This window comes from Scaptodrosophila lebanonensis, unplaced genomic scaffold (assembly GCF_003285725.1).
Source record: "Scaptodrosophila lebanonensis strain 11010-0011.00,11010-0021.00 unplaced genomic scaffold, SlebRS2 tig00001412-arrow-pilon, whole genome shotgun sequence".
Taxonomy (NCBI): Eukaryota; Metazoa; Arthropoda; class Insecta; order Diptera; family Drosophilidae; genus Scaptodrosophila; species Scaptodrosophila lebanonensis.
This window is the reverse complement of record NW_022060739.1, coordinates 11503502-11529822: the sequence shown is the minus strand read 5'-3', so window position 1 is coordinate 11529822 and position 26321 is coordinate 11503502. Positions and strand designations below refer to the sequence as shown.

General features: G+C 41.1%; 6 protein-coding genes across 10 annotated transcripts; 3 read left to right on the top strand and 3 right to left on the bottom strand.

Moving 5' to 3' along the window:
* Positions 1-411: 411 nt before the first annotated feature.
* Positions 412-897, bottom strand: LOC115631412. The gene has a single exon (XM_030528138.1). The coding sequence runs from the start codon at positions 887-889 to the stop codon at positions 524-526; it is 366 nt and encodes a 121-aa protein (XP_030383998.1). The 5' UTR covers positions 890-897; the 3' UTR covers positions 412-523.
* A 199-nt stretch (positions 898-1096) lies between these two features.
* LOC115631411 (probable phosphorylase b kinase regulatory subunit beta) lies at positions 1097-8063 on the bottom strand. Of its 5 annotated transcripts, none has more exons than XM_030528133.1 (11): positions 7935-8063; positions 7705-7871; positions 6864-7412; positions 6663-6814; positions 6057-6605; positions 3902-3937; positions 3422-3526; positions 2791-3363; positions 2069-2685; positions 1736-2008; positions 1097-1666 (listed from the first exon to the last, which is right to left on the bottom strand). In XM_030528133.1, exons 1-11 carry the CDS (start codon positions 7952-7954, stop codon positions 1387-1389), a joined length of 3321 nt encoding a protein of 1106 aa, XP_030383993.1. In that variant the 5' UTR covers positions 7955-8063; the 3' UTR covers positions 1097-1386. The 5 variants fall into 5 exon arrangements, 4 of the variants coding, with proteins under 4 accessions (XP_030383993.1, XP_030383996.1, XP_030383994.1 ...); XM_030528134.1 differs by lacking the exon at positions 3902-3937 and adding an exon at positions 4261-4275 and having other exon boundaries at positions 1387-1666; positions 7935-7954; XM_030528135.1 differs by lacking the exon at positions 3902-3937 and having other exon boundaries at positions 1387-1666; positions 7935-7954.
* Positions 8064-8378: 315 nt separating this feature from the next.
* Positions 8379-10369, top strand: LOC115631559 (EGF domain-specific O-linked N-acetylglucosamine transferase). The gene is made up of 3 exons (XM_030528350.1): positions 8379-9542; positions 9615-9832; positions 9888-10369. The coding sequence occupies exons 1-3, from the start codon at positions 8577-8579 to the stop codon at positions 10264-10266; spliced, it is 1563 nt and encodes a 520-aa protein (XP_030384210.1). The 5' UTR covers positions 8379-8576; the 3' UTR covers positions 10267-10369.
* A 222-nt stretch (positions 10370-10591) lies between these two features.
* Positions 10592-12284, top strand: LOC115631733 (uncharacterized protein At4g17910). Its single transcript, XM_030528572.1, has 2 exons — positions 10592-11400; positions 11465-12284. The coding sequence occupies exons 1-2, from the start codon at positions 10680-10682 to the stop codon at positions 12115-12117; spliced, it is 1374 nt and encodes a 457-aa protein (XP_030384432.1). The 5' UTR covers positions 10592-10679; the 3' UTR covers positions 12118-12284.
* A 5637-nt stretch (positions 12285-17921) lies between these two features.
* Positions 17922-19080, top strand: LOC115631815. Its single transcript, XM_030528651.1, has 2 exons — positions 17922-18186; positions 18240-19080. Exons 1-2 carry the CDS (start codon positions 17982-17984, stop codon positions 18860-18862), a joined length of 828 nt encoding a protein of 275 aa, XP_030384511.1. The 5' UTR covers positions 17922-17981; the 3' UTR covers positions 18863-19080.
* A 1175-nt stretch (positions 19081-20255) lies between these two features.
* Positions 20256-22802, bottom strand: LOC115631591. Its single transcript, XM_030528392.1, has 3 exons — positions 21096-22802; positions 20797-20893; positions 20256-20736 (listed from the first exon to the last, which is right to left on the bottom strand). Exons 1-3 carry the CDS (start codon positions 22773-22775, stop codon positions 20342-20344), a joined length of 2172 nt encoding a protein of 723 aa, XP_030384252.1. The 5' UTR covers positions 22776-22802; the 3' UTR covers positions 20256-20341.
* Positions 22803-26321: the final 3519 nt, after the last annotated feature.

The following is a 26321-nucleotide window of genomic DNA, read 5'->3' as shown; positions in this document are numbered from 1 at the left end:
GGGGAGGTCGGGTTCAAAACAATGACAGTGTTAAGTTGTAATGCTAAATTAGTGCCTAGACTTGTAACTAATGCTCACACAATTGAAAAGAATGTGAAATAGAACTACAATAATGAAATTCTATTGTACAATTAAAGGCATTTCTGAGCAAATAATTTGTCTGTCTGATTGCAGTTTTCCTTATCTTTCAAAAACAAGAATCTAAAAGTATATGGAATCCAAATCATCATTATGTTGGAATAGGTCAGTTCTTAGCTGTGGGATATGCGAGCTACAGTGGTGCATCGTGACACGATGTACTCACGATGGGGATAAGCCCCAATTGTAGAAAGGAAAACACGTATATGATTATTTCGCGTATCGGGATTACGTCGTGATTTATGAACATTCCTAATAGAAGCTACACTGATCTACGGACAATAATAAAACTCTAATATTTATTTATTAATTTATAATGTACAAATATTGCAAAATTGAAGGGCATCTAGAAATATATAGGGCCACACGGTTTTTCAGTGGATTTTTAGGTAATGCGGGTAGAACAGTTGCGATAGTGCGTGAATTTGCTATCGCTATCGATGCTGCTGGCACTCTCGTTGCTGTGCTGGCGACTGAACTTGATTGTGGGATAGACTTCTTCCCACTGGGATTCGCTGCGGCTGAGCACTCCTCGTGTGCGTGTCGCTGTCTGTTCTCCGCGGCTGTCATCCTGGGGGATTGAAGGGACGCTGTTGGGCAGCGGATTGTTCAGCATGTGGGTGACGCTCTTGGACAGGCGTATAGACTGCATGCGATTGTAGCCTCTGCCTGCAGGCTTGTAGCGCTCCAGTTTGACGGTCAGACGCGCCATTTCGTTGGTCATCCACTCGGGTACGACGGAGGCGCGCATTCTGGAAAGGTTCGACTACGACTAAGCCTAGAATGGCGCGTGCACAGGCATTTTATAGCAATGCCAATGATGTAAGCTGGCAATCGATATGTCTTTGTCGGCATTGCATAAACTGAGTTCACGGCTAGGTTGCAAGTGCAGTCGCAATTTCCAGGGGTTTCCACCCCACTGCACATGACCCATTAACAAAGCAACAGCGCGGGGGGATTTGTAATAATTGTTTTTGTTTCTTCATTTTGTCAACAAAACATATATATAACAGTTAATTATAAATTACAAACTCGACAGAGAGCGAAATGATAAAATTAAATAATTAAAGTACAATAATTGGGGAAGCAAATGAAAACAGACTCTCTCTCAGCCGCAAATTCGAGCTATACTTTAAGATTCTGGCAGCAAGTAAAGGTGGGCTAACAAACATAATTTCAGCTAGATCGCTATTTGGTTATTGCAGCTATGTATGTACACAAGTTAAGCGTAATACTCATTAGTGTTCTTTAAGACACTTTACAGGTGTCGTCGTGCAAATGGTCGCCGTCGAACTGGACGTCCTCGTCGGTTGTGGAGAAAATGCCGCCTTGCAGCACCTTGTTGACAGCGGCCCGGGCCAAGTAGCCGGTGGTCTCAGAGTAGGGCAACGAATAGAATGTTGTCATGTCCTCGTGAGTCGCCGGTTGCGCCTGAAGCTGTATGTTGTTGTCCTTGCAGTACATCGAGAAAGCCTCGGCGAGTATGCCGTCCAGGTCCAAAGCCTGCTTAAAGTGCAGTTCCGGATTGCTAAAATAAAATAAATAAATATATAGATTAAAAATATAACTTTATAAAGGCCGTAAAGTTCTCACTTACCGATTTAAAATGGTCGCCACTATGCAGAGCAGCTCGACTGTAATTTGCCGACGTTCCGGCTTATCAATACAGATGAGCGTCTCCTCGACCAACAAATTGAAGGACAGTTCTCCGCGACTCATGCTCGTCAGTGTGGGCGTTGCGGGCAGATGATGGCCTTGTGTCAGAATTCCCTGCGGTGTGCGTTGCAGAATTTCCCAGATTTTATTGTAGAAGTGTCTGGGCACACGACAGAGGCAGCCCTCAAGTCGGCGCCGCTGCAGAGTTGTGAGTCTGTGGGGCAAGCAAATTGGATTAACTTTTGACTGATTGAACTAATTGTAGAGCACCTACTTTTCTTCCAGGGCCCACTCGCTGACGGTGAGCACCTTCTGAAGGAGAATACGCACTTGAAAGGGCGAGAGATTGTCAACATCGATGCTTTGCTGACCAGAGATTTGTAAATAGATGCGCATTGCCTCCAGCACCCAACCTATGCGTATCTTTAGAATGCCGCGGAACATGGACGGATTGGTGGCTATCAATCGGCCACAATACAGCACCACTTCCTGTTGCAGCACTGCCTGAATGACATCGTAGGGCTGCACGCTCGTGTACATGACATTCTGAATTTCTGCCGGCGTCATCGGCTTATCGAAGACAGTCTCCTTCTGCCCAATGATGCCCACGGTAAGTTCTTTGCCATTCACCAGCACGGTGGTGATGAAGGGACTAATCGAGTCGACGATGTGGTGCAGCAGCGACGAACAATACCGCACGGCACGCCAATAGCGCAATGAACCAGCGCGATGGTAGAGCTGCGTCAGCGCCGTGCTGACATTCAACCCATTTATCTCGAAATTGGGACCTTCGCGATTCAACAGAATACCCCAAAGCTGGCAAAGGCAATAGATGGACTCAGTGCTGCGCAGCGCTTCGATGATGTCCGGTGTGGGCTTCTGGTTGTAGTGCTGCAATATAAATAGAATTTTGAGTTCCGTTGAAGGACAAACAGGCAGACCCTAATCTCAGATTAATCCATTGGAGTCGCTTACTTAGATTGGAAATCAACTTACCGCCACGGAGACCTTCTCCTCCACATAGGTGAGCGCCTTGGGCACATCTGTCAGCGATTGATAGCCAATGTATTCATGATTGATTTGGGAAAAGGCGTTTTCGTTATCCGTCAGATCGCTCTGATTCATGAAATCCAAATGCTCGATGCACGAGCTGCTAATTAAGTTCTGCAGTCGTCCGATGCGCACCTTCATGCCGTCGCAGTAGCCCTTCTTCAGCATGGCCAGCAGATCCAGCATCTCTTTGAATTGCGGATCGCGCATATGCTCCTCGCGTATAAGCAAACAGACGGTGGGTCGACCCGACAGACGCCAATACTTGCCCACAAACTGCAGCTCCGTCTTGATGTCGTCAATCAGTAGCGCCATGTCGCGGTACAAATAAAAGTCAGAGACTTCGAAAATCAGTGGATAGCAAAGGACGGTCATGCCACAAATGCGATAGACCTTGCTGGTGCCCAAGGAGCCGACGGGACGCGAAGGACGACCGGATAGGCCGACCTTATTGTTCACACCCAGATGCTGATAGACCTTGATGAGTTCCGTAGAGCTCCAAATTTGCACCGGTTCCACCTGTAAGGCAAGAAAAGGGTATAAATTACCGCCAGTTTAGACTGCAGTTGAGTCTTACCTCGTGTGGGGTTTGGGTTTGAATGCCATAGGTGGCCATCATGGCCTGCAGTCGCATCGATTCTGCAATCAAAACGATCTGCACAACCAAATCAGTTGCTGTGCCCTGTAAGGTCGCAATCACAATATTAGTTTTGACTTAACACCCAACAAAATGGGGCTAATGCAACATGTTAGGGTACATTCATTTAATCACATAATAATAATTATATATCACTAATCAAATGCCAAAATGCGAACACACAGAAAGTATAACAAGTTGGTGGTATAGGGAAAGGTGGATGTGGAGTAAACTGAAGGGGTGAAGGAGCTTCAACATGCCAAAAAGGGTAGTAATGGGTAAGAGAAAGAGATTTATATACAGACTAGGTATGCTACTGAATGAACTATTACTATGCCGTTAAATTAAAAATAATATTAATCATTTAATCAGAATATGTTTAAAATGAATAGATTTACCCACGCCCAACCCACTAATTACCTTCTTGGCGTCCAGTATTAGCGGTATGCGTGGTTTCTTTGTGTATTGACATATTATATAAGTTATTTGGTTTTTGCATAGTTCTCTGTTAGTTTTAAGCATAAAAGAATAATGTTTGTTTAGTAGGATATAGCATTTCCCCCCCGGCCCCATCCCAGCGTTAAGCGCAGCAACTACGATAAACAGCCAACCAGTCAGCACATGCGGGCATCAAAGCTTTAGCAAATACGACTAAGCCCAAAAACATAAAATATAATTCTAAGTTGTTCTACAAATTGCTTGCTGTTAGCCACATCAATACATTTATACATCAATACATGAATACATCAATAGCGTTAGACTGGTGGCAAATTACTTACAGTGCCCGGCTTAGCCTACAGAGCGTGTGTATATAGTAGATATATCGTTTTAAACAAAGTACGATTATATGCAGTCAATAAATCGAATCGAGTAGTATACGTATGTATTTGGACAGAAAGGGAGAACCGAAAAGAATAAAGAAAATACTTTTGGTTTAAGTGCTTTTCAACAAAACATGTAGATATTTTCATAAAATATATTTATGTAGATGGTATATACAAATAATTCAATATACCGTGCCGCTCAACAAAGTAAGTTGCAAGTTTTCTGTGTCCTGGGAAGCATATGACCATAAATGAATGATACTTGATTAAGAAATAAAGAAATATCAAGTCTTACCATTTTATTATTATTAGTTATTTATTTATGATTCATATATGTATACTTTTTTGTTATAAATATCTAATTTAATTACGAAGTCGTTTTCCGTACCAAGACTAATTTTTAAACAGGTCCTTCCTATGACAGAAATTGTGCACCGATTATAATGAATTTGTAGAATATGATGTAGCAAATATTTCTAGAAAAAAAAATGCTCAGATTGCAATGCAGCTTTGGAATATAGTTGAGCTTTATAAGGAAATATTATTTAAAAGTTGTATATTACGATTTCGTAATACAAGTAAAGAAAAAGGTTACACTAAAACTAATACTCCGACCTTTAATATGACAGCTAAATAAAATAATGAAGCCATACATAGTTTGTGATAAATAAAATCTACATATGGATAAGAGAAGTTTGTTTTAATGGCTCCACTTTGAAGATTCAATAGGTATATCTAAGAGAGATTGTGTTCCTGCCATTATTATTCGGGTTTACATATATGTATAGTCTTAGCTTTAGTACTTTCCACTGAACTTTCAACTGCTGTATAAAGTTAAATCACCTATGTATATTTGACGACGAATTGGACTTCTTCTTTGTTTTTACAAGAAATTCATTCGCATAGCTTGTAGCGTTATCATGATATGGAAAAGTCTTCTTAAATTAAACCTTGAACTCATTCAATTGAGCGGCACACAGTAAAGACATGGCAACGAAAAGTAATTGTGTTTATAAAAACTAAGTATGTGTGTGTACGTAGTATATAGTGCCATATATGAATAAAACATAATTTAAAAGGATAGATTTGATATTGAAATAATTAAATTAAAGCAAAATGCTAATTGAAAATAGTTTGTGTTTTTCATTTTGAAGAAACAATCATTTTTTTTTAACAAAATGCAATCATTTCAACGCTTATTTTTATAATTTTGACTAAATAGTATTCAATTTTGATAATAAAATTTTGCATATACATATGTATTTCTATTTGTATTTGTGTGTGTATGTCGTGTGTGTTTATTTGAAGGACTGCTACTTACTTTGTGTTTATCATCGAATGCTTTGCCCTGTCAAACCAATTATGTTTATGGAGTAATTATGGGTAATGGAGTTTTTAATTTTGAGTATATAGTTTGGGTTTATCGAGTAGAGATGGTAGTAGTACGATATATAGTGGTAGTAGTCGAGTGGAGAGCAGCCAGAGAAATGGACAAAATAGATACAAAATTAATGTGTACTTATGTATAGGTTTATATGTATATGTAAGCCAATTCTTCCATTTAACCAATTATTATAAAGAAAGTATAAAATGAAAACTAAAAACGTCACAATATTTATACCAATTACACACGCACACACATGCAATAGCTTCGGCAAGGGGTTAAAAGCCAGCCCGCTCAGAAAGCCCGCAAAGTCCCTTCACAGCCCCCACTAAATAGCCTTCAAGGCTGCTTGCAACAATCCACTTACCTGAAACGCTGAATAGCGACCAGCACGTCTGGGCCGATTATAACTCGGCAAATAGCGACGTATCGGGTCCAGCTCATTGATGTGTAGAAGACCAGCCGTCAGTAGCTGTGCAATAATGAAGAACGACTGGCCCCATAGGAACAAAGACTGTGAGGGGGCACGCATATAGGAGCCCTCGCCATCGGGTGCATAATACATCGTGACGACGGGATCTCCGTTGATGTCAGTGTGGAGGCAGCGACGTAAATCGTTTTGGAACTCCTCAATCTGTTCGTTGTTGTTCTTGAATACACCATCAATAATCATGGCGATAAAAAACAGCGGCCATTCGCACTCGAGACCCTCGAACTCCTTAAGCTCGCCTGAGTGATAATAGCGACGTGTCTTGTCCTCTGTTTTGCTAAGAAAACCGTCCCGTGTGAAGCGTTTAAAGCCTTTCTTGCTTCGCAAACGATTGACAACATTGAGCTTGGTCTGCTCTACTAGCCGATCCTCGTGCGAGGCAAATGCCGGAAACGAGAGTGTTAGCAGCAAAGAAGCATCGACCCCCTGCAATGGAAATACAATTGTTGTACATTCAATCTCGGTTGATTGGCTTTCACATACCTTCGAGCTGGATTCGCGTGGCAGCATAGTTTCGAAGATGCTGCGATTGCGATTATGCGCATCGATGTCCACATAAACCACGCTCCAGGAGGCGCCCTTCTCGCCGAACAAATTGCAGCCATTGATGGCCTCCAATGCAGATTTGGCCATGCCTAGAATACTTGGTTAGTAAATGATTTTAACAATCAACGTACTAGTTACCAATGGAGGAGGCGTGTATCTCGGGTGTGCCGTTGTTGTATTTCGAGCCGCGCTCCCACATGCCAAAGTCTGGCGTACGATAGGCACGCTCCACATAGTAAACCAAATTCTGCACAAATGCTACCTCATCGTGGGTATAAACGATCTGCAGGCCGGAGGTAATCATCTGGACCAGGAACAGTATATAAAGCGAGACGACGTCTATTTGTAAGTGATTGTACAGCTCGTCAGAATAGATTTCCTCGCCAGTGTGCAGCTGGAACTTGGAGTGTAAAGCATGCTGATTCGATTGGCGCTGCTTGAAGAGCTCCACACGTGAGGCTTGTTTAACCCAACACTCTAAAATTCCGCGCATACACTTGACTGTGCTTTGGCCCAGTTCATAGGACTTGCCGCGATCATCGTCAATGCGTCTGTAGGCTTGATAAAGACTCCAAACGGCGGCGGCGCAATAGACACTGTCACGGACCGAGCCAACTTCTTGATCGGTGCTCATCACGGGGAAGAGGCCCGTAATGGGACTCTGATAGCGTAGCAGTTGCCGTTTAACTGTGCAAAGGAAAGTGAGTGTGTGATTAAATAAAGAACAGTAAACAATCTAGAGTCAATGGCACGCAATCGGCACTTGTTGTCAATTGCAAATAAACAAACGGTGCCGGCTCTGCAAAGTGTTTTTTGAAGAAGGGACGCTAAATCGTTGAACAATTTAAAAATAGCACCCAATTTAGTCAAGTCATGTGTGTGTGTGTGACAAGAATTTGCTTAATTGGCTGGCCACAGAGGCGCCTCAAGGTTATATAAAAACATGCAGTTTATATTATTTGCGATATCAGATACGTACCAATGCCATAATAAATGTCCAATTGTTTGACGGTATCCTCATAGTTGGACGTCTTCAGGAACTGATCCAGATTTATGTCCTCCAAACTGTTCTGGCGTCCACTCGTAGCGACACCCCCTTCCGCAGGCACGGCGCTTCCACCCGGAGTTGTAACCATCAGACCGAGTCTAAGAAACACGAAAAGGCAATAAAGTAATAGAAAACAGAGCGGTGGGGGTTGTAATACGAACGATTTCGGCGCATTACGCATTTTTCTGCGCTGCAAGTCAACACTAATCAATTAATTTCGAGCCACAAGTGAAAAATGTACATATATGCAGCAATAAAAAATATACCCTTCAGAAGTCAAACGCGAAGAGCTGTGTGACCAGATTGGATGCGGGCGCACAGCCAGATGTTGCAGGGGCATCCATGTTCTCATGTTTAATTTAATGTTCAATTGAAATATTAACAGAAACAGTTTATATACACTTAATAAGATTCATTGGTTTTTATTTTGTAAGCTATGCGCCATTACATTTTATTTTGAAAATAAATATTTTCGCGCCTAACATTTGCACCTTGCTTTGCCAGCATAGGAGATTTGGTCACATTGGACCAATCAGCTGTTTCAAAGCAGGTTTTGTTAGTTTGATTTTTTGTTTGGCCATGGAGCGGCGTGGCTGGCTTGATGGACAGCTCACAATAAAGCTTGTAGCCGCTAAATAATAAACTTAATAATCACATTAACTACTCGCTGAGAAGTGAGATCATCGCTCTGAGCAAAGCAAGGCAAAGCCAATGCTATGGTTGGCCGTGAAATGTAGATGGAAAAGCTTGGAAGATGCATTTAGAAAGTGAAAAACTGCAACGAAGTACTTAAAGCTGAAACAATGCAACAATTGCACTTATTAGTATTAATACTCAACGCCCTGCTGATGCCATCTTTGGCCCAAAGGGAGGCGGAAGTGAAACATACACTGCTGCCTAATCTGCCGAGCGACCATTTGATACGTTTCCTAAACACATTTCCCAAACTTCGCACGCAATTGCCCATCAATGCAACAGTGACGAAAAAGCATGCCTGTTGGGGCCATGAGCGCAACTGCAGCGCTGAGGCCCGTTTCCAGACGCCACACTGTCCAGGCGATCACACAGGCTGGGTGCAGAGCAAAGACGCGCAAGTGCAGACCTTCTACTACCAGACCGACTTTGGCTATATACAACAACAACTGGTCGAGCTTACACCACAGTGCGTGCCCAAATTTGTCACCGATTCGTCGTTGGAGTGCACCAAGTATTTGCGCTTCTGTCGGGGCCGCAACTTGCTGTTCGATTTGCGGGATGTGGCTAATCGTAAGGAGCGCATTCGATACCATATGGACGTGTTGAGTCCTGGGCAGCTGCTGGGCCACTGTGAGCTTAACCGCACACGCCTTAGTGCGGAGCAGGAACATATGGGCGCGCTGCAGTCTTGGGCGCCAGAGCTTCGCAATTTTGATGTGCTTCCTTATCCGGTGCTGGGCAGCGATGCTTGCGATTTGGTTGTAGATACGCCCACTTTTGTGATGAAAATCGATGCCACTTACAATATGTATCATCATTTCTGCGACTTTTTCAATTTGTATGCCTCGCTGTTTGTGAATCAATCGCATCCTGCCGCCTTCAATACAGATGTGCAAATATTGATATGGGAGACCTATCCATATGATTCGCCATTTCGCGACACATTCAAGGCATTTACACAGCGCCCAGTCTGGACATTGAGCGATGTGCAGGGGAAGCGTGTGTGCTTTCGTAACGTTGTACTGCCATTGCTGCCACGCATGATCTTCGGACTGTTCTACAACACGCCAATTGTAAGCTAAATAGCTACAGACAAATCATATCTATATACATATGTACATATGTACATTTTTATTGTCTTACAGATACAAGGCTGCTCAAACAGTGGTCTGTTTCGAGCCTTTTCTGAGTTCATTCTGCACCGCCTACAGATCCCATTCCAGGCCCCACTACCTCAACGTAAGCTACGCATAACGTATTTGTCGCGTCGCACAAAATACCGTCAAGTACTCAATGAACAGGAGCTTTTGGCGAAGCTCGATACCAACGAGGATTATGTTGTACAACGCGTCTCATACGAGCGGTGCGTATAAATTAATTTACATATGTCTGGCTCTTAAATGTTTGTATCCGCACAGTCTCTCCTTTACCGAGCAATTGGCCATCACTCGGAATTCTGACATACTCATTGGCATGCATGGCGCCGGACTGACGCATCTGTTGTTTTTGCCCAATTGGGCTTGCATTTTTGAATTGTACAACTGCGAAGACCCCAATTGCTACAAAGATCTCGCACGTCTGCGTGGCGTGCATTACATTACGTGGAAGCATCGGCACTTGGTATATCCAAACGACGAAGGCCACCATCCAGAGGGTGGGGCGCATGCCAAGTTTACAAATTATCGTTTCGATGCTGTGGAATTTGGTCGTCTTGTGGCGGAGGCTGCTGCACAGGTGAGATTGCATAAGGAATTCCCTCAGCCAACTCCAACCATGAATCCGCACGAAGAGCTTTAGTTTAGTTATGTGATCAATGCATTTATTTATAATAATACATAGTAGTATTTGCTTTTCGAATAAACTAAAATGAACTATTTAATAGTATGCAATGAGCGCGATATGTGGGTGGAGTTTGTTTATAAACTGCTTGCATTTGCACTGCTTGCTAACGTATAATGGTACATTGGTCTGGCAACACTGCCAACAGCTGTTACTGTTCATATGCGGGTTTTTTTTATAGACGGTTTGTGTTTCCAATTGCCGCATTAAAACCATTGTAGATTAGGTGAAAAATTATATTAACTACCATGGACTCGGATGCCCAAGCCAGCTATGATGCCTACGTCTCGTCGTCGACAAAATTTTGTTGGCTGTCATCACCGTTCTACGTATTTCAAGCGTTTATAGAGCAACCGGCTTGTCCGCTCAACATGCCGGAATACTTGACGGTTAGCTTGGATAGGAAACCGTGGAACACTATAGAGGAGAGTGTGCATAGTTTTATGTACACCCTGACCAGCTTGCTGGGCTTCACACTGGGTTATCTGTACTGTCAGAAGATGCCACCCAACCGACGCTTTCTCGTGGAGGGACTGCTCGTTATTTTGCCGAATGTTTTGAATTCGACTGTCAATGTTAAATTCAATGATTGGTTCTGCGTGGTGTCCATTGTGCTGATTCTGTATAGGGTGTGGCGTACGCGTTTCTGGCAGGAATTGGATAACCGTACGTTCGATGTGGGCAAGCGGCCGGTGGTGTTTACTTTGTTGCGTTCGAACGCCTATATTGGGGTCTGTGCTGCTATCTTGGCTGTGGACTTTCCCCTCTTTCCGCACGCGTGTCGCAAAAGTCGTTACTTTGGTGCTTCGGTGATGGACTTGGGAATTGGTGTGTTTGTGTGGAACATGGGTTTGGTTTCTCATCGGGCTCGAAACTTAAGGGACTTGGGTCGACTGCCCAAGGTGGTGGCGCCGCTGCTGGTGCTGGGCCTGGGACGCACCTTGATTATATCATTGATCAACTATAATCAGGATGAGCACGAGTATGGCACGCACCTAAATGCCTTCTTCATGCTGGGCTTCACTAAGCTATTTGGATCGCTCTGCACCTTGGCTGTGCGCTCAGATTGGCAGCTGCTCCCTTTGTCGTTAGGTAAGTTTTAGAAGCACTACAAAATTGGGAATCACTTGTTTAACGTTTGATTTTATCTTAACAGGCATTCTCTTTCTGCAGGAGTTAGGTCTGCAAATGGGGCTTTCAAACTTTGTCATGTCTGAGAGTGCAGGGCGCGAGAATTTGCTAACCGCTAACCGTGAGGGTCTTAGTGCCTTACCCGGATGCATTGGTCTTTATATCTTCAGTATTTACTTTGCCAAATGGTACACATCCAAACAGACGCTTAGCTACGTGGAGATGCGACGCAAGCTCTGCCAAATGCTGATAATGTCCATTTCTAGTTGGTGTTTGGTTTTCGTCAGCGCCCATGTACTGGGAATTGCCCGCGTTACCTTCAGCGCTGGCTACAACATCTGGGTTTTTGCCACTTGCGCCTCTTTGCTTCTAATCTACATGTTGCTGTACGAGTTGGCATTGAAGCCGTCCAACCAGGAGGCACAGCAGCAGCTCATTGGCGATGCCGAGGCGCCCACAAAGACACAACAAATTCAGCTACCGATGTTCGTGGAGGCGCTCAATATGAATGGACTCTTGCATTTTATGCTCTCCAATTTGCTCACAGGATTTGTCAACATGACGCTAAAGCCGGACGAGCGCAACCGTTTCGAGAGTGTTCTTATAATGACCATTTATATGCTGAGCAGTTCGTGCGTTTCTTTTGTCCTTTATCGCAGGGGCATACGAATCGCTTGAGTATGCGAAACAGCAGCTGCCGTTGCAGTTGCTGGTAATGTGATATTTCCATTTTACACTCTATTACATAAAAAACACAAAAGTTGTTTCTTAGAACTTGTAAATAAATTTCGTATTTAATAAGATAAATTTTTTAAATCATAAAGGATTGTTAGTGTTAAGTTTCAATTTGCCAATTCTGAATATTTAAAATCAGTTGAATTAGTTTAGAAATATCACCAAGAAGATTATTATTTTAAATAATAAAATTTCTTTAAGTAAAATTGTCCATTAGTTAAATTATTATAATAAAAAAAAAATAAAAGCTAATATAAAATAGAAAATAAAATAAGGGCAACGATATTCATTTATTCTTTATTTATTCGCTTACTCGGGCTAAAAAGTTCCTTTTTGGTTAGTTTATGCATCACCCACGTTTTTCTAAAATAAAAAGCGCTGTTCGTGGAGCAACCGGTTGCCTTGACTTTCTGACTTTCCCTCTCTGCCTCTGATTGGGCAAACGTTAATAATGTGCAACTTCATAACGGTAAATTAACTGCCAAACATTTCTATTAGCTGTGTTGAAAGCTGAGGGTTGAAGGACAAAATTCCAAGCCAATTTAGGCTTAATATATGCATGATGCTGTCCGCCTGATAACACTTGAAATATGCCTCGACCACGTTGGTTGCTTAGACGACAATCACACAATCAGAGAATCAGGCTCGGCGCACGTCATTTTGCCCCTCCCTTTGCCACTAACCGTTATCTTCTTCTTCAGTTGGCTTTTGAGTTTGTTAAATGAAATTAATGAAATGGAAATGTGCAGAAGCTGGCTGGCTAAGGGGTCATTGCTCGGAGATGCTTTCGGGAGACGATAGAATTCACATTTAGAGCATTTTTCATTGCATACTTCGAGGCGTCAAGTGCATTTGCCAGCGTCTGGGGAGAGGCTTCCCTAAAAGCTTTGTACTAAGGCTGCGACAGCAATAATGATTGTGATACAAATGATGATGATGATGATGAGGACGGCGCGCTCGCAACAACTTACGTATGTACACAGAGAGAAAAAATTGGGTTTGCTAAATTTAACATGAGAGCGAATTCTGCAATTAATTTTGAGCAGCCAAGAGAGACATTTCATGTTTATCCTCACATAAAAGTTCTTACAGTTTGACGTCTGGTCGCCAATTTCTCTCAGTGTGTGCACAGCCACCTTTTCACACATGAGCGCGCCCAGAGAGCAATGCACAGTTAGGATACAAGAAACTCAACCGACAAGGGCGGTTAGACAAAGTCAGTCCGTCCACAACGGTTGTTGTTATTGTTGTAAATCACAAAGTGAAACCGAAACCGTTAACGTGTTGCGGTTACGCTTCTGAATCTGAGAATGAAGCAAAAAACGAAGTCATTCCATTTGGGCTTTATTAAATGCGTCGATAGGCGGGCCGAGGGATGTTGCTTTTGTAAGATTTTTATTGCGATTTTTTCTCCTTGTTGTTGCTTTTCGTGTTTGCGGACTTCTTTTGCTCGACTTTATCAAACTCCTTGTGTGCATTTGTTTTGTTGTAAAATGGGACGCACACACATGTGGGAGAGTGTGTGTGCGCAAACTTTTTTATTTAATGATTCCAGCACTGTAGCTTTTGGCAAATCGATTGGGGGTTTCACATTTCAACTCAAAATGTGAAATTGTTCCAATTTTTTTGTTATTTTTTTGTTCTGCCTGCCAAAGATTTGTCAAACTTGTGTGTGTGTGCGTTTGTGTGTGCGACACAATGATGCATAATGTTATCTGAGATTTGTGAGCGTATGGTTGGGGGCTGTATGTGGAAAAAAATAACAACAGCTTTGCGGAATTAATCTTCTTAATGCTGTGCCTTTAAGTTTGCAGCTGTGGAGCACTAAGTACGATGCTTATGTTTTTTAAATCACTTAATAGGATTGTTGTGGGCTGCAGCTTTAGAGCTCCCAACGCTAATTGCTGCCTGCATTCTCGCATACAAGTAAATGGCATGGCAACAGCAACGGGAGCGAGTGCGGGAGCCGGAGCGGGACTGGACAAGGAATTCTCGGTGTACATCAACAAAGAGTGTAACTATGGGTACGCATAATCATATCAGCTTCCACACGATTTAACAGGCAGCACAATCGACAGACATTGTCGACGTCCTTGCATGGCAACGCAGCGATTGTGTGTGTTGCCCAGAGAGCACTTGTAGTTTCCCCCCACTTTCCATCACTCTTTGGCTTCGCATTGATTGCATGAAAATTGCGCAATTTTCTCGATAAAAGCAAACGGGAATACTTAGTGCCAAACATTTGTGGGATTGTTTGAGGTGCTTCCCGCTGCCATGGCGCTTAAGCTTTTGAGTAGATCGCTTGAGGCCACGTTATGCCATCATAACTGATAGTAGCCAGCTACCTACATACTATATTTTTAACCAAACAGCTTTGTATGTTGTTGACGAAGCAGCTGTTATTTCTATAGAGGAAATGAACTGCGTGTGAGATAATGACTTGTTTTTGTTAACTGGACAACTTTGTAAATATCCACCTTTTTCCTTGCTACAGCTATTCAACTAAAATAAACTTTGTCATTGCAATTATTCCTATGGTAGCTATATTATATTGATTCATTGATTTTATTAAAACTTTATATTAGGAACCGACGCTAAAGCATCAAAGTTTTGTGTACTAAGGCTTGATTTCTGCAGCATTTGTTTCTATGTCAGCTATATAATAGACTGCACCGATTTTGAAGCAACTTTAGAATATCGAGAGGTTTATAATAACGAGATTTAATTATAATTACCCAATTATTGTTTACTATGACATATCTATTTAGTATGGCTATATAGGTTTGTAATAAACTTGCTCTAAGTATGGAAGAGAAAAATCCTTTATTTTTATTAAATAATTACTAAATAAACATAGAGAATTCTTCTCCTATGCATACTATACTTATATGGGATGTAAATTTTGTGAACTCTTTCAAATAAATTGGAAATGCAAAAAAGAAAGCTCATACAGCTTACTATGTGTGTGGGTGCATATATGTAATGATTTTTGCACAACAAAAAAAAGCAACTGGCAAATTGTTGTGCCAAAGGCACTCATTCCACAAACCCAAACATACAGTCGTAATATTCATTATGAACGGCTTAAGCGATTTCCCCTGGGTCTGCCGTAAGCCTCTTCACAGTGATTGTGACTCCACACACTCACACACACACACACGCACACACACACACACTTACAGATATGACAGCTCATCAACCACAACGAAACAAACTCTCGAACATATGCACATTTTTCCATTCGTTTATTTTTTTTATCAAAGCTTTGCAGCTGCAATGAATGAAATCCGATTTGGCAGGCAAAAATCTAACTACAAAGTCAGGAAATTGAGGACACCAATTGTAAGGACCCGGAGCAACATCTGCGAGGGTGACCGCAGCCCCCGCTCCACTTCGTGTGGGGCGGCAGTCGTGTACTTTGTCATGTTTTACATAATAGCGGCCAGCATGAAAATAATAATTAACGTTAATAATTTTTCGTTTTTCCATCGTCTTTGTGGCGCGAGTGGCACGTGAGACCCCCAAATGGACAGCGTCAGCGTTGCTTTGCTAATGAAAATAATCTGTCATCAAAGTAAACGGCAGGCGGCGAGCGTGGAAAACCAGAAAGCAACCCCATGTGAGAACAGGTGGGCGTCACATTCGAAGCTATCCTCAACTAGAAATGCCCGCGTGACAAAAATTCACTCACGATCAAGCATATATAGTCTTACTACATATCTGGCTACGTTTCTACTCCAGAATAATTGATAGTACTTACGAATACAACAATCGAAGAATAACAGCATATATTTATATAGTATATATCTTGCCGAAGAAAGCCCATTTGAGGATTTTAAAGTAATAACCATGCCTTAGAAAAATGATGCTTAAGTAGTAGATAAGCATTATTAAGCACTGAAAAGACTATTTAGGGGAAATATAGTGCGTAGTTCACGATGTAAGTCAAATAAAGGAAACAAACTTCGTCTAACTTTCGTAACAAATTAACGACTTCGTGCCATCGTGAACGCGTGAGTGGAGACAACTTCATTTATTTCACGCACAGCTCTATCCTTTGCCACCAAATCGCAGGAGCACACGTCACATGCCTTAATGAATATGATTATGCGACGCACGACATACACATATACGTATACATACGATATATATCGATGCGAAACGAAGTTTGGAACGTATGTGTGTGTGCGCGTTGACTTCGACCATCAACTCTATTTATTGTTGGATGGATGGAAGGGTTGCGTGCGGAAATTACATTTCTGCTGCCGAAATCAGATAAATTGTTCAGTTCAGCTCAGGTCAGGTCAGGATATGGCATTAAAAGCGCATCAAATGCGCAAACAGGAAGCGCAAAGAATAGACTAACCAGAGAGAATGTAGACATAATAGTTCAAATCAGCGCCGAGAAGCGGAAACTGTCCTCGTAATTACATCATGAAAAGGAGAAAAGGAAGGGGCACAGAGACAAGGACAAGGGGGCAAAGAGCAGAAGCTAAACGAATGGCTAAGCTAAAAAAAATTCAACGCTGGTCATTTGCGCCCGGCGCCTTTGTTTGCGTCATTAAGTTAAATATCCTTGTGCCGAGCCTCGCCTTTCAGGCACAATACGAGCAATTTTTGTCATTTCCTTAATAGAAATTTTATCTTTTGTCGAGCAGCATCGCTCGGCGTTAAGTCGGATATCGCACCTTTGACATCTGCCGGCTAGCTTCGCCACAGTGGCTCGATATTCAACGTCAACTTTACAAAATGATGATAATTTATCAGAAATTTCACAATTTAAATCCACAATTTTATTATTTAATTTTTCAGAAATTTTACAATTTAATTCTCGGTTAGCCAGCGCTTATGTACTTAGTATGAGAATCGCAGAGGAGGGCGGCCACAATAATTTTATTTAATTTATCAGCAATTTCACAATTGAAATCCACAATTTATTATTTAATTTTTTTTTATTTCACAATTAAATTCTCGATTTGTCAACGCTTAGGTACTTGGTATGAGAATCGCAGAGGAGGGCGTCCACAATATTTTTATTTGATTTAATTTATCAGCAATTTCACAATTTAAATCCACAATTTTATTATTTAATTTTTTTAATTTCACAAATAAATTCTCGATTTGTCAGCGCTTAGGTACTTGGTATGAGAATCGCAGAGGAGGGCGGCCGCAATATTTTTATTTAATTTAATTTTTTTTGAAATTTCACAATTTAATTTCACACAATTTAATTCTCGATTAGCCAGCGCTTAGGTACTTGGTATGAGAATCGCAGAGGAGGGCGCCCACAATATTTTTATTTAATTTACCAGAAATTTCACAATTTATTTCCGCAATATTTTTACTTAATTTACTTTCGTTGATAGTTGTTGGAGTAGTTGGAGCAATTTCTCCAATAGCTATTAGAATTCAATTAAAGTTATGTTTGAAAACATATTTTCTTGCTATCGTTTTGAATTGTAATTCCAACAATTTGCGAGAGTTATATGCGATTTAGGCTTAAAGAGTTTTGTTATAAATGACTAAAGGGGCGCCATTTTAACCAAAACTGGAGGTTTTTTCGATTTGTGTCACTGTGCACCGATGAGGGGAGGTGTTAAAAGTAAATACTAGAAGGACTAAGGACTAAGCACTTGAGGGGATCTACTTGGTCGCTGTATTTGTACATGGGATAGGACGACTTTGAATGGAAATGTAAATAAATCTTAGGAGCCTAAGCATTCACAGAGCATTTAATGTTCATTACTTCCAGCAAGCTATTAAATATTTTAGGAAAAAACCTCAAAACAGAGACATATAAAACTGCAATGAGTTGTTGTCCCAACCAGGAAATCTGCTGTGGATGCAGCACTTCCCCCCAACCCGTGGCCGTATTCAGAAAATTGCAACAACCCCTCGTTTATGATGCATTGGGTCCGTATCCGGACGAAGCACTCATGTCGGCGCTTGATCGCATTCTCTACTATGCAGGTGCCACTAAAATCCTGCGTATGCTCGATCTGGCCAAGCTGGGTAAGAGGTGAAGCAGCTCCAACCATTTAATGCATTTATTCCGCAAATCACAGCTCCTTCGAATGAAACGGGAAATTGTAGTTCGGTCACATCGGTGGGCTGTCCTCCACCGGCCTGTTCTGCGCAGGCGACCAGCAGCTGTTCGGTTTGCAGTCTCTTTTGCGCCAAGGATAAGTCTTCTGGCTGCACGCCCAAGTCCAAGCCAAAATGTGCCGTGCCCTGCGTCTCACGGGGCTGTGGTTCCTCCACGCTGAGCGTCTGTAATACAAAGCCGCCTTGCCTGAAGCCATCGGTTACGAAGTGCTCGCCACCTCCTCGTCAGCGTACGCCGCGCGTGGACTTTGCAAATCCAGTGGATATGTGTCCTAAGACCAAACGGTCCGATGGTGGCGGACCTTCGTTCACGGACCGCATGAAGCGTTCGCTCTCCATGTGCTCGATGGCTGTTCGCCGGCTGAAGAGCAAAGTGACTTCCCGTTGCGAGCCAAGAGCCGACGGACAGCGCTGGCTGTGGACGCGCATGGTGTGCCAGGACAATGGCTGCAAGGTGTACGAGGTGTACAAGGACTCGGACTCATCGAAGGCACCTTGCGAAAAGGAGGGAAGTCCGGTTATCATCTTCCTGGTCATGCCCAACGGTTACATCATGCCCTTTGAATCTCTGTCGCACTGCTAGGGAGGAAGCAGTTTTGTTTTGTTTTTATGTTTTTAATGTTGGAAAGACAGCAGCTCAACGAAATTCTCTGTATTTATAGTATACAAGTATAGGACGGGTGCATTAATTAATATATGTGATTCATTTGATTTGCTGACTGCCAAGTGCCAATTCAAGTATTAATGTCAAAATCATATTTAGAATATATCTCAACAAACGTTATGTAGTTCCAGTTTTAATCAACCGCCTGCTGAATAGATTTTTAGTAATGTTTTTTTGGATTCTATTTTAGTTTATTAAATCGACTTAAAATGAAAACATTTGTTAATGCTTCCTGTACATTTTTATTCAGATAAATTCCGAAATTAATTCGATTGTGCTTCTAACTATTGGGTTTGGCAAAGAATGTTATCGCAAGATCATCTTCTGTAGAAGCCGCGCAGTTGGGATGCAACCAGAAGCATCTTCTTCGAACACACGTTGCAGACAAATCCGTATTCTTTTTATGTAATTGATATTTTACCTGTCACAGAAGAAGGTTCCAAAGAGGAGTTAGATGCTTAGAAACACATCATATTTGGAAACCTTCAACACAATGAGGTTTCCAGATAATGAGTTTGTAAATAAGCTATCTAGAAAGATAGCTAGTTTGTCATTTAATAGCCTCTAGAAATGATTGCCCCTTACAATACTAAGCAATATCACAATTTAAAACAAGTAGAGAAGCTAAAGTCGTGTATCCCGACTTTGATATACTCTGTACATATGTGTAGAATAATTATGCGTGTATGTGTGTGTTTGTGTGTGTCTGTGTATGTCTCCTTTGCCTGAGCAAAGCAGTAATAACAACAACATCTGCGGACTTATAATAACTAAATGGAGGTATTTGCCAAGTTCGAGTTTTGAGTTCGAAATTCCAAGAATTACGGGAGTTACGATTTGCGGGGGAGAGGGGGGAGGGAGGGAGATTCCAAAACATACATTTTCTGCGTATTCACATAAGGCATCTTGGACTAAAATTTGGTGTACCCAGGTCTTATAGTCTCCGAGATATAGGCGATTATACGAATGGAAAATCGGTAAAACCCCCATAGGGGGGAAGTGGGGGGAAAAATCAAAAAAATAAAACAAACTTGCACAGCGTACACACATAAGGCATCTTTGTGCAAAATTTGGTGTCTCTAGCTCTTATAGTCTCTGAGATCCAGGTGTTCATACGGACAGACGGACAGACATACAGGGCTAGATCGACTCGTCTCGTCATGCTGATCAAGAATATATATACTTTATGGGGTCTGCCACGCCTCCTTGTGCCTGTTACACTTTCAGCTCCCGCAAACCTAATATACTTCTGTACATTTCATGTACAGAGTATAATAATAAATATTCATACTGAGTATAACTTAGTGTTATGTGTTTTAGGGTTTATTTTGATTTTATGTAACAAGTAATCTCAATGAATTTCAACGTGGAAAGCCAACAGATCAAAGAACTATAAAATCAAACTTTCCTGGTTGGTTCAATTGGGAGTTTGGCTTCGACATTACGGATCCTCTGTTCCAAGTGTCTCATAACTCTCTTCAATTTCTGCACAGAGGCGCGTTTTCCGTTCACATAGTCCATGGTCTTATCATAATCGTACATCAGCTTAGGATTGAACAGTAAGCCGCCCTGATGATGTATTTCCATTTTAATTTTTTTATTATTTCCATGTTCCATCTCGGCCCTATATAATTGCTTACGCATTGCCTCCTTTTCGCATATCTTTTTCTGTAAATTGAGTTTATCGTGCCCAAGCGTTTCCTTGATCATGTCCGTTTTCTCGCGCATATGCATCAGCATGTGGAGCTCCTTATTAACCTGACTGTGTAGCCTTGTAATCTCGAGGTTTTGTTCTAGATTCGTGAATATATTATATGGCTTAGATTAGGTGTTGAAAGTGCCATGCGACTTACCCTCTGCCAGTTCATCCATAGTCTGAACTTCGCGATACACGGCAAGGAAGTGATTCATGGTTAGATCTTCGGTAATTTGATCAAATTTGGCCGAGCGCTACATAAATAAGAGTACAGAAAGATCAGTTAAATAGGTGAGTCAGTCAGGAAATATAAATGCTATGAAAAATATGACTATATGTATATGATTTGTGATGAACTCGCTTTGCAAATACATAGATAAGACAAGTCTACATACTAATTTTGATAGCCCCAGCTTTTAGTAATCATATATATTTGGATTTTAAAAGACAGCTCACCTCATGAAGGCGACCCTCCGTGTGTTTTCTGCTTATTAGCTTGATGCGCACATCGCTGATTTGATTCCGTACATTTATCATGCGGCGCAGTTCCACATCAATGACCCGCTTTAGATGCTCCGAGTCCTTGCGCAGCAATGTTTTTCGTACCACCTCGGAAAAACGGTCGTCCGTATCGAAGCAAATTGTTTGGTTACTCGTGATATCCATCCAAACGCTGGCCATCAGATAACTGCACTGGTGTTTGGTAGACTTTTCGATTTTCTTCAAGTGGTCGAGCTGGAGAAGGGCTTTACGATATCTCTCTCGCTCCTGCACTTTTGTTTCGGGATGAAGGGCAGAAAGGGCGCGAAACATTTTGGCGCGTCTGAAGAATTCGACGACTTTTGAACCAATGCACTCATTAAACATCCTTTCCGATATATATTCACTAAGTACTCTCTCCAGATCGCTATATAGCTTCGGTATGCTTAGGCTTTTTGATAATACTTCACGTGGATCCATATATTCCACATGATTGACCACACGATTTATCATATTATGAATAAAATCTCTTACAATCCTTTCAGTCTTGAGTTTCCTGGCATGTTCATCATATGTGGGCCCCGATTCCCTATCCTCTATGGGAATCGTTTCTTGCAACCCTTTCAATACATCAAAAGTATCGGCTTCGTCCGCGAACGTAACAGCTGGGAGGATTATCGCCGATTCGAAATCTGCCAAATCGCTTGATTCTAGTTCCTGCTCCTCTTCTGGTATGTCTACTTTGTCTAGCTCGGGTCCAGTTTCTATTTCCTCTTCCTCTGATTCGGAATCTGGCTCACCGGTTAACGGGTCCACAAATTGGCCATCTTCTTCAGTACGCCGTTTGCTTAATACGGGTGTCAATAGAACAGGTTCTTCCTCGGACTCCACATCCAACGATATGTCCGAAACGTGAATCATTTCCCCAAAATTATCTAAAAATTCGTCCTTGTGAGTCACTGCGTTGGAGGGAATTGAGACTAATGAGGCGAGCGATAAAACCGATTCAGCATCTTCAAGTTCGTCCAACATCATTTCATCATATGTGCCCTGAAGCAGTGAATTAACGTTTGATTGAAATACTTCCTTGGATGTACTTGTTGTGAGAGCTTCATTAGCCTCTTGCTTGTAGGCATCGAACGCCTTGATGATTCTTTCTCTTGTTCGCTGGTTTTCTTGTAGCCTCTGCTTGCGTTTCTGACGTTCTATGGCTTCGATTTCTTCAACCGTTAGTTTTCTTTCTACATTCTCAACTCCTTCGTGCTCTTCTGAAGTTTCTGGTATCTCTTCTTTTTCTTTTTCTTCAGCATCCTGTTCCTCATTTCTTGAGCCTACCTCTGACACTGCATCTAAGACTGTATCCACTGACATCTCATCGGCCCCCTGTGCTTCTGCCTCTTCAAACATCACAGCTTTCGTTACTGTAGACGGTTCTTCATCTTTTGGCTGGACTCCATCTTTCGGTTCCTGATTAGTTTCTTTATTAGCCTCTTCAACTGTGTCTTCATCTTTTGGTTCAAATGAAACTCTTTTCTCTTTCTTTTTGGAGTCATTTCCTCCATCTTCTTCTTTATGTTGCTCTTCCAATACCGCTTCTGTTCTTGGCTCTTCAGACACAACACCTTCTGTAGGCACTGTTGGCTGTTCAGCTTCCATTATCTTCGTATAAAATAAAGTTATTGTATGATTGTGGTTGTTTTGGCTTTGTTTGTACTTATGACAGTTTTCTCTTGCAATGAAATAAATATTCGTATTTGTCTGGAATAATTTCCACTGCCCTTGCCAACAACATTTTACTTCTTTCCCGACTAGCCAGCGGGCACAAATACATTGATTGTGATAAATTATTCGGGGCACTTTACGGCGCTCTTATCAGATATTTTTCATGATTTTCATTCACATTACCAGATTTGGTCACAAACTCTATTCATTTTTCACATTCACGGCTGACAGCGCAATTGCTGACCCCACTGGGTTGTTCTGAAGCAGCAAAGAGTTCACTAAACTCGTCAAAATATTGTGGGTAGTGAATGAAAAAAGCTTGAAATACACTACAATACTATATATTGTGTACTATATTTTTTTTTTTTTTACTTAAAGGACTAATATGATTTGAGTTCTACTTTGAAAAATAAGTAAGGATAAATGTATTCATAAACAACATTGTCGAAATGAGGCTTTTAAATATTACAATAATATCTTATAACTTTCTTACTATAAGTCTCTAGGCTTGAACACTTCTTATTTATAAGACCAACAACTTTCTTGGCACTCTCATACTTTTTTTTTAAACCAACATTGTCTCTTTAAAGCTCTTCTCAGCTTTTTACAAGGCCCAGTTTGCGGCGTAGAAGGTACTGATTTGTGTTTATTAAGTCATTGTAGAAACCTATAAAAGAAAGTTAACAGGATAAGCAACAGGATCTGCAAGCTCTGTGATCTTTGTTTTAAAAAGATCTCGAAGCTGAGAAATGATTTGATCTAATTAGTTAATAAAAATTGTGAGTTGTATACTTCTTGAAAACATTTGTTAATGTCGACATTCTCCCATTCTATGCTGCCATCGAAACTAGTCGCAATTCAAAGTATATTCTTAATAAAAATCTAACTTCCCAGCAGGAAGTCAACTCCGTCCTTGCTAAAGAGTTTCAAGCGGCTTTTAATGCATTGCATTGTCTTCCAACTTTACGGTTTTTAGCGCCCACCAGAAAACGGTCCCATGTGCCATTGTGCGGGGTGGTGGGCCCGTCAACCCCTTTGGCATAATGCCTCCGGCATGGAGGGGGAAGGCCGTTGTCGACACTCCATTAATTGAAGCCCGTGGATTACGGTATATTGCATTGTCTTCCTCAACGTTGGCGTGGCTGCGCATCGAAATGTGGACAAATCTTTATAATCCTTGATAATTTCGTTAATGGCTTTAATCACTTACACAACAAGAGCGCAGAAACAGGACGCTGCTCAAAGGCTTAGGCAGGCGCATGGGCACATAGACAGACAGTCAGACGATGGAAGAGCTGGCATCTAATTTTATTTAAATTTTATTTTTCTTCCACAGACATTGTTCATTTGCAGCTGAAGAGACTGGCGGAATCGATTCAAGATTTGGCTCCTCCTTGTTGCCAATGGATGATAAACTATATCCTTGTTTTTATGGGTAAGGTCAGACAAAATACAATGGCAGCCCATGGATATATAAATATGAAAGCGTGTGAGTATATACATGTGTACATATATATGCATATAGCTCTACCTGCTTACCCAGTCTAGTAATGTGTGCTATATGGGGGTCGTTCAGTACATATATATGTACTTACATCCAATTAGGCAGCAACATTTGTATCTTGCCCTTGTCAGAGCGCTCGAAACTCAACTCGACGGGCGAAAACTCAACACGAAACTTTGGCGGAAGCTTTCGCCCAATGGCGGCTATAAAAGCCCGGGTCCTGCGATTGGCGCCAAACACAAACCACAACACGTTCCGGGGGTGCGGCACGCAGAGCTGCTGCCATGGCTCGGAAAGGGCGCGCTTTCCATTCCTGGCCGTTTCGCCGACGGAATTCCGTGTCCTTCGACTGGGTGCTTCGCAGAGGAAATGGCAGAGGTCTCGGAATACTGAGCACTACATGGACTCTAGGCATCTGGAAATACAGACGATTCATTTGACGCACATACCAACCGGAGTTTCCATGGCTTAGTGCGGATTTGTAGTTTTAATGTTGACTATAAAACCTAAAGAATATCATAGCAACACCATATCAATTCATATCTTAAAGCTATTGATAATATCATATTGTACTATTAAGGAAAACTATTCTTTTGTGTGATTTTAAATTACCAATACCATATTGGATATCAAAATAAATCAATTAATTCATAAGCAATTGCACAATGTTTGTAATTTTATGGAAACGAGAAAAAAGGGAGTGACGAAATTATTTGATAGACATATTCCTTAATTATTGTGCAACGCTATAAAAAATTGTATTATTAATGACAACTATTCTTTTGTGTGATTTTAAATTACCAATACCATATTGGATATCAAAATAAATCAATTAATTCATAAGCAATTGCACAATGTTTGTAATTTTATGGAAACGAGAAAAAAGGGAGTGACGAAATTATTTGATAGACATATTCCTTAATTATTGTGCAACGCTATAAAAAATTGTATTATTAATGACAACTATTCTTTTGTGTGATTTTAAATTACCAATACTATATGGGATATCAAAATAAATCTATTAATTCATAATCAAAGGCACAATGTTTGTAATTTTATTGAAACCTCGAAAAAGGGAGTTACATAGCACTCGCAGCGTGACGAAATTATTTGATAGACATATTCCAGAATTATAGTGCAACGCTAAAATGTCAGTTTTTCCATCTGACTGGTATTTACTTGGCGGATATATATTTTGAGACAAAGCTGATCTATTAGCTTTATATAAATAAATAGAGATTTGGCAACGGGACGAAAATTTTTGTAATTCCTTGCAAAGCACACTAATGCGTATTTTCCAAACTATATGATGTGCCAGGAATGTTAGAGTTTATTTATTTTAACATTTTATTTGATAAATACATAAGAATACTTAACAACGTCGCGAAGATCTTTAATATTCATTTAGAGGAATTAGGAAACAAGCATATTAGAGACGACACAAAATGTGCATAGTGGACGTTTTATTTCCGTCGCTAGGCTCTTAACTTGGCGAGCAGTCTGGTTTTCCTAAGCGTTTAAAAAATGTTAAAAAAAAATACAGAAGAATTGAACGCCTCCTGCTTTTTTGAAGTCGTTTAACAATAACATTTCCATATGATTCAAACATTAAAAATTTAGCTGATTTTTGTTGATTTATTACATAAAATAAAAATAATAATATGTATATACCTTTAGTATTTACTAGATTTATCGCTTCTTGCCAAAACTGAACACTTTTCTTAATATACTGGCAATAGCGTCGCATCAGCTCGTGCTGTAAAATTGTAGTCCAATGGTCTTAAACTAGTGATTAAGAGAGATGATACTATCGACGACCTGTCAAATCGTAGATATAGTAGATTTGCTGTATGCAGAACTCTATTCGGACTTTTAAATGCGAGTATCAAAAACTCATTTAAACAACCGAGCCTGACAACCACTTTAGTGGCTGGAATATAACCATTACCCCGCTATTCAAATATTTACAGCAGACG

Excerpts from the sequence above, each read along its gene's own strand:
- LOC115631591 (XM_030528392.1), bottom strand. The coding sequence starts at position 22,775 with ATGGAAGCTGAACAGCCAACAGTGCCTACAGAAGGTGTTGTGTCTGAA. Across the intron at positions 20,894-21,095 it reads CGGAGGGTCGCCTTCATGAG|CGCTCGGCCAAATTTGATCA; the intron begins GTGAGCTGTCTT and ends TTATTTATGTAG. Across the intron at positions 20,737-20,796 it reads TATGGATGAACTGGCAGAGG|AACAAAACCTCGAGATTACA; the intron begins GTAAGTCGCATG and ends TCACGAATCTAG.
- LOC115631559 (XM_030528350.1), top strand. The coding sequence starts at position 8,577 with ATGCAACAATTGCACTTATTAGTATTAATACTCAACGCCCTGCTGATG. Across the intron at positions 9,543-9,614 it reads TGTTCTACAACACGCCAATT|ATACAAGGCTGCTCAAACAG; the intron begins GTAAGCTAAATA and ends ATTGTCTTACAG. Across the intron at positions 9,833-9,887 it reads CAACGCGTCTCATACGAGCG|TCTCTCCTTTACCGAGCAAT; the intron begins GTGCGTATAAAT and ends GTATCCGCACAG.
- LOC115631815 (XM_030528651.1), top strand. The coding sequence starts at position 17,982 with ATGAGTTGTTGTCCCAACCAGGAAATCTGCTGTGGATGCAGCACTTCC. Across the intron at positions 18,187-18,239 it reads GCTCGATCTGGCCAAGCTGG|CTCCTTCGAATGAAACGGGA; the intron begins GTAAGAGGTGAA and ends CGCAAATCACAG.
- LOC115631733 (XM_030528572.1), top strand. The coding sequence starts at position 10,680 with ATGCCGGAATACTTGACGGTTAGCTTGGATAGGAAACCGTGGAACACT. Across the intron at positions 11,401-11,464 it reads GCTGCTCCCTTTGTCGTTAG|GCATTCTCTTTCTGCAGGAG; the intron begins GTAAGTTTTAGA and ends TTATCTTAACAG.
- LOC115631411 (XM_030528133.1), bottom strand. The coding sequence starts at position 7,954 with ATGCGTAATGCGCCGAAATC. Across the intron at positions 6,815-6,863 it reads GATACACGCCTCCTCCATTG|GCATGGCCAAATCTGCATTG; the intron begins GTAACTAGTACG and ends CAAGTATTCTAG. Across the intron at positions 1,667-1,735 it reads GTGGCGACCATTTTAAATCG|CAATCCGGAACTGCACTTTA; the intron begins GTAAGTGAGAAC and ends ATTTTATTTTAG.
- LOC115631412 (XM_030528138.1), bottom strand. The coding sequence starts at position 889 with ATGCGCGCCTCCGTCGTACCCGAGTGGATGACCAACGAAATGGCGCGT.